The 9,329-nt window shown below is 48.0% G+C and overlaps 1 protein-coding gene across 1 annotated transcript; it reads left to right on the top strand.

Moving 5' to 3' along the window:
- Window positions 1-948: 948 nt before the first annotated feature.
- Window positions 949-2,524, top strand: LOC127336721 (uncharacterized). Its single transcript, XM_051363562.1, has 3 exons — window positions 949-1,852; window positions 1,905-1,986; window positions 2,119-2,524. Exons 1-3 carry the CDS (start codon window positions 949-951, stop codon window positions 2,522-2,524), a joined length of 1,392 nt encoding a protein of 463 aa, XP_051219522.1.
- The last annotated feature ends 6,805 nt before the right edge of the window (window positions 2,525-9,329 follow it).

The following is a 9,329-nucleotide window of genomic DNA, read 5'->3' as shown; positions in this document are numbered from 1 at the left end:
ATGAAGAAAAATGTATATCAAAATTAGACAAGATAGCAAAATAGTTTACTCGACCCGAGTTTTCGTGTTTTTGTCTTGCAGTTAAATATATAAAGGTTTGTAGACTCAACTCGACTCTGCGACTCGACTGGATCCTGCTCCCATCGGGAGCGCTAGATTTTATTAAGCCCTCTAACAGGACTCGATAAAAAGAGGGGCTGCGCCCAGAAATATAGTCAAGTTCTTCATCGAGTAGTACAACTTGAGTCTATGGCCAAGTGCAAGCACTTGCCCATAGACTCGGGGGCTACTCCCATCGGGAGCGCTGCCGCGCACCCGATAGAAAAAATAATTTCGAGAATCGTCGACATCATCTACGCTACACATGATCTACAACAAGGACCTCGCCTTGTATTTCTTCGACTTCGGAGATGATTATGCTTGGAGTCTCTACGCAAGTCTTCGACTTCCCTAGACGATCGGGGGCTACTGACATGGGTATACCCTTCGGGTACCCATTATTGGTATACCTGGCTCGGCTCGGTCCAATATGGAGAAGGCCCAACAAGGCAACCCGAAGAAGTAGTCAACTAGGATTCTTGTAAAACCCTAGGCTGGTTGCATATATAAAGCCAGCCAGAGCACCCGAGAGAGAAGGACAAACAGACAGCATAGCTCCACCTAGGGCGGCACCCTGTAAACATACTTATGATCTTATACTGGATTGCTAGCAGCACATAGGGATCCTCCACCGAGGAGACCCGAAGCTGGGTACGTCGTGTGCCTAATCTCGCTCCCGGAATCTCCATCGTCGCTCTCTCCCAAAACCCAAGTCTACAATACGTAGGCATTGGCGAGGTGATCCCTCGTCTCCGGGTGCTTCTCAATGGCGAGCCAGGCCCCCCGATTTTGCATCGGAGGGGACTGAGACAAGATGACCCCCTGTCGCCATCGCTCTTTGTTCTGGTGATGAACTCGCTCAACAAGGTGTTGGCCAAGGCCACCGAGTTGGGTATGCTACAACGGTTGGCGCGGCGGGAACTTGTGACCTCCTTGTCCCTATATGCGAATGATGTGGTGATCTTCTGTCACCCGGATGAGGCGGAGTTGCGTGCGGTTCGAGGCATTCTGGAGCTCTTCGGACAAGCCTCCGGCCTACGCACCAACTTCGCTAAATGCTCGGTTTTCCCCATTGCCTGCAACAACGAGGAGGCCGATGGCGCTGCGGAATTCATGGAGTGCCAGCTAGCGCCTTTTCCGATAAAGTACCTAGGCATCCCTCTGTCCACCACGCGACTGACGACGGTGTCATTCCAGCCCCTATTGGATAGACTAGCTGACAAGCTGCCGACGTGGAGTGCATCTATGATGCCGCGCGCTGGGCGCTTGGCGCTGATACGCGCGGCGCTTGCGGCGATCCCGCTGCACCAGCTGATGGTACTTGGCCTGAACAAGAAGAGGCTCAAGCAGGTCAACAAGATCTTGCGAGGGTTTCTATGGGTGGGCAGGGCTGAGGCCAACGGAGGCAACAACCACATGAACTGGGCTAGGGTGTGCCGACCGCTTAACCTAGGTGGGCTCAGAATCCCAGACCTTGCACGGATGGCCACCAGCCTTAGGGTGCGCTGGCTGTTGAGGATGCGCACGGACCCCCCGAGACCGTGGCGCGGGCTGGATATGCAGTTCTCGAAGGCGGAGCTGGACATCTTTGCAGCATCCACCTCGATGGTGGTGGGTAATGGAGAGTCCGCCCTCTTCTGGGAGGACCTGTGGATGGACGGCAGATCCATCAAAGAGATGGCACCGGAAGTGTACGAGCTGGTACCGAAACGACGCAGGAAGGCACGTATGGTACGCGAGGCGCTGCTCGATCGTACTTGGATCCCAGACATAGCCGGAGCACCAAGCGCCCTTGCATGTGGCAGTATGTGCAGCTGTGGGGCTGGCTAAGAGGGTTCTAGCTAACGGCGGAACAAGACATGATGACCTGGTTGTGGACGACGGATGGTCAGTACACCTCCCACTCCTGTTGATGAGGCCCTCTTCTAGGGGGGATCATCTCAGCATCTTGGGAGCTAAACTAAAAGTCCTGGCGCCTCCGAGGGTGAAATTCTTCATATGGCTGGTCTGCCTTGACAGGTGTTGGACGGGTGAGAAACTGGCGCGTCGGGGCCTTCCGCATGCGCCCAGATGCCCGCTCTGTGATCAGTCCGAGGAGACCATGCCGCACCTTCTCCCAGGATGCTCATTCTCCAGGACGATCTGGTTCGAGGTCCTCTCGTGGATTCGATCCACCTCGGAACCTCCTTCGGAGGGCGACTTCGTGGAGTGGTGGTCGCTGGTGGTGCGGACTACCCCTCGCCAGCTGCTCAAGGGTACCTCGTCGATTATCATGCTCACAGCATGGTGGATCTGGAAGCATCGGAACGCTGCGATCTTTGACAACGCACAGCCTTCGGTGCGTTCCTTGTTCAACGACATCAGGACGGAGGCGCGGCAGTGGGTGGACGCGGGAGCCCGGGGTGTTCGCCAGCTACTCTCCTAGAATAGGATCTCTTTTCTTGGATCGAGTTGTAGTGTGGGGTGTTTGTCTCTCTTTTTGGGGGCATGTACACATTAAACATTTTTTATCTATCAATGCATCGAAACATAAATCTTTTGCGTTTTCGCGAAAAAATATAGTTTTCAAAAGTCATAAGGTACAAAAGGCAGTTGCTAAAGGTTAGCAACAGCGAGCTAGCTAAGAGACCACAGATCTAAAAAGAGAGAGAAAAGAAAATAAAGCTCTATCACATGTTGTGTACAACAACATATCAACTGCTGGTTCCATGGACCAAACATGAAATTTTATTCAATTTCGGTTCGTTCTGGAATGAGATCAGATTAAAACTTGCTTCCGGGTCAGTGGTTTCATCATCTATGGTTATCAATAGATCTATCTTCTTCAGCTCTGGATATATCTTCTCCCGCTGCACTCCCGGGTCAATGGCTTCATCACCTATGATTATCAATAGATATCATCTTACATAAATGACCTGATGCACTCCTAGGTCGGTGGCTTCATCATCTATGGTTATCAATAAATATCATCTTATATAAATGACCCGATGTACTCCCAGGTCGGTGGATTCATCATCTATCACTACTAGGAAAAGGCTTACCGCTGGTACACTGAAAAGGCTTACAGCCGGCGTTTTCGTATTCGCCGGCGATCACCTCGCCGGTGGTAAGCTCTTACCGCCGGCACATTGCAAACCGCCGGGGGTAACCCAGATTACCGCCGGCACCTCAACCAACTCGCCGGGGGTATTATTTACCGCCGGCGCTTTCCAAACCGCTGGGGGTATTAAGTTACCGCCGGCAAATAGCCCTATGCGCCAGCGGTATGTATTTTAGGATTTAAAAAAAATTGACGTGAAATCACAAAACCTTCAGAATAAAAACAAATTCACTGTTCATTTGATCCCTGTGACCATGGAACAAAAGTTCATTCAGTAGTGCAAGCACCGCAAGCAAGAGCACAACAGCACATCTGTTGCGTACTAGCTAGTGCAAGGACTAGTACATCATCAGTCTCCAAATACTAAAACAAGATACATATTACTGCACAGGAACTATACTCTTGATACTCTTGCTCCAAATATTCATAAATATATTGAAACAAGATACATATTACTGCTCCAAATTACTCGAAGTATACTCAAAATTTTGATCCAAGTACTCCTACCAATCAGAGCCGCAGCATCGCACCACAGGTACATGATATTGAAAGCTTCCTTCACAGAAATAGCCTCTTTGCACATCATCTCAAATTATAGCACCTCTTTGCAGCTGCAAATACACACAAAGACATCGTTTTATTGTGTAAGAAACCATCACAGGTTATTACTACTGAATAGTACTCCATCACTAGGAAAGGAACGGAGTACTCCGTCACAGAAATATTCCTAATGCAATATCAGTTGCATACCAGTTGACAGAAAAATGTGGAGCATTGACATAAAATAGCATATCAGTTGCATGTTGAAAATTACATAACACTTGGACCTAGTCTGTGTAATTCAGTTAGTGCTAGTTTGCGGCAGGGCAGGACACGACGGCGAAGATTATACCTACTTTGGAGTGTTTACTGAAACTTTAAGCTAATTCAAGTGGGAAATGGTTTAAGTGTGCAAACAAAATTACTGCATTTGAATCCCTACTTATCTTAGGTGTGATACAGTGAAACAAACAGCTATGTGTTGTGATGCAGTAATACTTGCGCCCGTATTGCCGAGAAAATGAAAATGACTATAACAGAAAGAATGAATATTTGAATATTGTGAGCGCTGGTGGAAAGTGGGTGTACACATATTGCTATTTAAACCATTGATAGTACCATCGAGCAAACAAAATGACCAGAAATATTTTCTACGACAAGTGGTCAAGGTATTGAGGACCTTCTGGCCACGGACGAGCCCCTAGGTACCGTCCATAGCGATGGTGCGCACGACGTTCTTCCTACAAGTATTTTCACAAACACCTTGCAATCAAACTCCAAATCATGTTCTATATACATCATTGCACAGACAAGGTACACAATAATTATTGCTAATTTGCTATATTGCACAAACAAATTGCCAATGATGTAACTGCTATAGGACCAACAAAGGTTGCTTTTACAGTTAAAAAATTGCATAAATGTATTTCTCAAATATCCATCGCCGGTCTACTATGCAGCATTTTCACCTGACCAAATGTTGACGATGTACTGTAAAGTGTATTGTGCTCACCATTTACACTCCACTCTTATGTTATAGTATGTATTTCTTAAATATCTATCACCGGTCTACTATTGCAGAATAAGTGTATTGTGCTTACCATTTACACTCCACTCTTTGACAGATAAAGTCTCCAGTTTACTGAATGTAGGACATTGTCTCAAATCCTTTTGAGAATAATCTGCGAGGTATAAAAGCTCCCTGCACATGAAAGTATCCTGGGTTGAAAGCTAAACAGTTCAAGAATACTCAAGCTAATAGGTTAAAAGCAATGACTTGTCTAGAGCACTAGTGATTTCATGGCAATGAACATACATATATCTATAAAACGTAGTGCATTAAGTGCTGCTGCTCACATATGCGTTCAGATCTGACATGAAGTTCCACTTGGCATCCAAGATGTACAGCCCAAGAAGTCAAGATCCAGGAATTTCTGAAGCAATTAGGCCCAATGTTTTTAGCAGGTTGCAATCATGAACGAAACAGAGATCCTTAGCAATTATACAATCGAACCTACACATATATTCAATTAACCAGAGTGCCATGGCCTGTGAATTAATTCCCCAAACCAAGATCAATTTCTATCCCGAATTACTAATTCTGAGAAGCATCACGGTAAGCACATACCAGATTGGAGGACGTAGAGGCGCAGAAGGAGGAAGGACGGCGGCGGGGATTCGCGGGCGGGAGGCTTCGGGTCGAGGACGCGGTCGCGGATGAAGGGAGGTGGCCGGAGGCGTGCCTGGATCTCGCGGCCACCGTCGCCGGGAACTTGGCCGCCATCTCGTGCTCCCTGTGGATGGCTTGCCATTGCTGATGTCGTGATTCGTGGGGCCGCCGCCGGGGCTCTGGTGTGGAGCGAAGAGGGAGAGGGAGGTGGAGGTCCGAGCCGAGGCGGGCGGCGAGGAGAGGGGAGGCGAGGGGGAGGCCGCCGGAGGGGGGCTCGGCCAGGGCGACGTGGAGCCAGTAGGGGAGTCGATCGGAGGGGAAGACGAAGCGGATGAGGGCGACGGCGGCCGGGGGTGTGGCGGCGGCGAGGACGGCGGCGGCTAGGGCAGAGGCGTCGGTCATTCTCCCATGGAAACGGACGAGTCACCATGGACGGGGAGACAGAGGGGGAGGGGGTGGGAGTGGATCGAGTGGATGGGGAGGGGGTGGGGAGATGTAGGCGACGTCGCGTGTGAGGCAAAAGGGTTAGCCCCGGCGAAATCCATCTGCAGGCGCCCCCGGTATTTTCCAGCCCATGTGGCCCATCTAGTTTAGGTTCTCTCCGGCGAATTCCATTTGGAGGTGCCGGCGGTAAAGGGTATTACCCCCGGCGAATTACAACTGGAGGTGCCAGCGGTAACTGGAGGCCCATTTTGGGGCTACAGCCAAACTTACCTCCGGCCACTTTGAGTCGGATTTGCCGGCGATAATGCAAGTACCCCCGGCGACTTCGGTTCAACCTCGCCGGCGGTAAGGTGAGGCCACCCCGGAAGGCCTTACCACCGGCATCTTCAAATTGTACTCGCCGGCGGTAAGGAGTGCGGCTATAAGCCTTTTCCTAGTAGTGTATGGTTTTCAATGAATTTATCTTCTATTGATATGTAAATATGGATCCGATACACTTTCGAGCGCACTAGAAGTACTCGGGGGCTCCTGAAAAATCTTCGACTATTGCTATGTAAATATGGACCCGATACACTTTCGAGCGCACTAGAAGTACTCGGTGGCTCCTGAAAAATCTTCGACTATTGCGTCTACTCCCATCGGGAGCGCCGGTTCGCTGGAATTCAAGAAGACATGAAGACTCCTTACACTATCACTCCCATCGGGAGCGATGGTTCGTTGGAATTGAAACAAACATGAAGACTCTTTATACCTGAAGTTATCATCTTAAGCCTCGGGAAAAATACGAGCGCTGCAATAGATGGTAATCAACGGGACTTACAACAATATACAATTATCCTTTGTTGAAGCCTCACAGACCAAGTGAGTGTTGCTGATAGCAAGGATAAAACTACTTACAAAAAAGACCCATGCCGGTACATCAAAATAAGGAGTAGACGGAAGGCATAGTTCCCTCGATTCGCTCGGGGGCTGTCGCCAAAACATACATCGCCGGTTGTAGCAAAGTTGCGATTACTACGGGTTCATTGAACCTGCAACATGAGCTGATCACTCAAAGAAATTGCTCCCGATAACATTCATACAAAAGCATCACAATACCGATGTTGAAAATAAGAGCATCAAGATTTGCTTCTTAGACAACAAATATTTGCCACCAGCATCTGAAGAAAACTATAACATCGGGTTGCTCGACTTGGTTCTACACACGGTTGCAAGCATTCGTGTCTAGACTCGAGGGCTACTCCCATTGGGAGCGCTGGACGCACCCGATAAAAGTTATCGACTCCTCCGAGACATCATCAAAATCATCGACTCCTCCGGGACATCATCCAAATCATCGACTCCTCCGGGACATCATCCAAATCATCGACTCCTCCGAGACATCATCCGAATCATCGACTCCTCCGACACATCATCAAAATCATCCATTCCTCTATGACATCGTCAAAAATCATCAACTCCTCTATCTATGATATCTTCAAAATCATCGCCATCATTGAAAGCATCCAAATGTTCTTGGAATTCGAAGAAGTATACGGTATTCAACTCAGCATTTTTTACACCCTATACATGACTATTTCATATTCATATACAGGCACGAGGGCTTCTCCCATTGGGAGCGCTGGTCGCGCACCCGATAAAAAGATGGCAGCCTCGTCGACAAAGAAGAATAAACCCGAAGATGTTGGCATCAACATCAAGATCGAGTAGTACAACTTGAGTCTATGCGTGGCTGCAAGCACCCGCCCATAGACTCGGAGACTACTCCCATCGGGAGCGCTTCGCGCACCCGATAAAGAGCAACTTCAACTCCACATCAAGCACAAGATTCAACATTCAACAGATGATCAAGACATTCAGACGATGACAACTTTACTCCTTGCCCGAAGCTTCACTTCGGCCAGACACTCGGGGGCTACTGATGTGGCCATAACCCTTCGGGTACCCGGCATTGCCATACCCGATGCAGATTATGAAGATGGACTAGCACAAGGACTCGACAAGATGGACCTGCACACGGTATCAACTTGGACTACAAGGAAAGAAGACTCCAATACGAATCCTACTAGGACTCTTGTAAACCCTAACTTGGCTGATATATAAAGCCAGGCAGGGGCACCCCTTAGGGACAGAGATTCAGAAATAGAAATACATAGAGGTGATACGCCTAGACATCGCAACCTGCAGATTAGAGCTAGACTAGATACAACAACTCCGCCTATGCTGACCCCTGTACACATATATTCATATAGTGGATTGCTAGCAGGACGTAGCGATCCTCCACCGTGGGGACATGAACCTGGGTACGTCGTGTCTTCTCTCGCTCCCGGAACCTCCATCGTCGCATTTCTCTAATACGCTCATCTATACCGGTTCGTAAGGGCCATTTGCACCGGTTTTGCAACCGGTATAAAAGATCTGGTACAAAAGCCCCCCCTTTCGTACTGGTTCCTTACGAACCGGTATTAATGGCGCCTCCACGTGGGCGCCCAGGATAGCGCACGGCGAGGGAGCTTTGGTACCGGTTTGTATACAAACTGGTACCAAAGGTTGGCTACCGCGGCAGGAAATATGCATGAATCTCTGCCGCGGCAGAGAATTCATGGTTTAGGGTTTTTGTAGGGGTTTAGGGGTATCGGTGCATTTCGTATCACGTCGATGCACCAGAAACGCGTTTGGGTTTACGTAGTACATGAAGATCAAGGTGATGCATATCAAGTTGGTGCATATAATATAACACACATGTAATTGCATAAGTAGTACTCTTCGATGCATATCAAGTCGATGCACCAGAATAAAGTAGTACATGCATGAAGATCGATCTTCATGCGTAGTGGTACTCTCCGAGGCATACTATCTATTACATGTACCATAGTGGTACACTCTGAGTCGAACTATATATATACAAAGCAATCGAGGAGCGGGAGAAGATCTTTATGCATAGTGGAACTCTCCGGATGGTGGTATGACTTCCCGAAGGAAAAATCCCGCCAATTCCTCGCCAATTGCTTTGAAGCGCTCCTCGATTGAGAGCTTCTACCGCTTTCTTCTCAACTGTAAAAGAATAAGATACAAATGAATACATGAGCTATGTGTGTGTGTATATATATGTATATATCAAATCACAAATCAAATAATTATTACTGAAACTCAGCAAAACTTATGGTAACAAAATAAATTTGTGAATATTGTTTTCGTACCTCTCTATTTCTTTCATTATTCGCTCTCTCGCTGACAATTCTGTGGATGTACTCGCAAACGTAGTATCCACATAGATCAGTCCCCTCTGGTTGTTTCGCGCATTTCTGTACAAGAATATAATTCAGTCAAACAATAATCAAGTATGATAAAGGTGTGTGGACCTAGGTAACTATTACTTACTTTGTTCGCACGCCATATCAGCTTCGGTGCCCATTGAAAGGACTGATCTTCCTTGATGAAAGTTTCCCATACGCTGCCCGACAAAAGAAAATGCAC

This window comes from Lolium perenne, chromosome 3 (assembly GCF_019359855.2).
Source record: "Lolium perenne isolate Kyuss_39 chromosome 3, Kyuss_2.0, whole genome shotgun sequence".
Lineage (NCBI taxonomy): Eukaryota > Viridiplantae > Streptophyta > Magnoliopsida > Poales > Poaceae > Lolium > Lolium perenne.
The sequence above is the reverse complement of the archived record's forward strand: the minus strand, read 5'-3'. Positions and strand labels throughout refer to the sequence as shown.

What these genes read in the sequence shown, in the direction of transcription:
- LOC127336721 (XM_051363562.1), top strand. Translation starts at nt 949, where the DNA reads ATGAACTCGCTCAACAAGGTGTTGGCCAAGGCCACCGAGTTGGGTATG. An exon ending in ACGCGAGGCGCTGCTCGATC is followed by an intron (nt 1,853 to 1,904) that starts GTACTTGGATCC and finishes TGCATGTGGCAG; the next exon opens with TATGTGCAGCTGTGGGGCTG. An exon ending in CTGGTTGTGGACGACGGATG is followed by an intron (nt 1,987 to 2,118) that starts GTCAGTACACCT and finishes CTGCCTTGACAG; the next exon opens with GTGTTGGACGGGTGAGAAAC.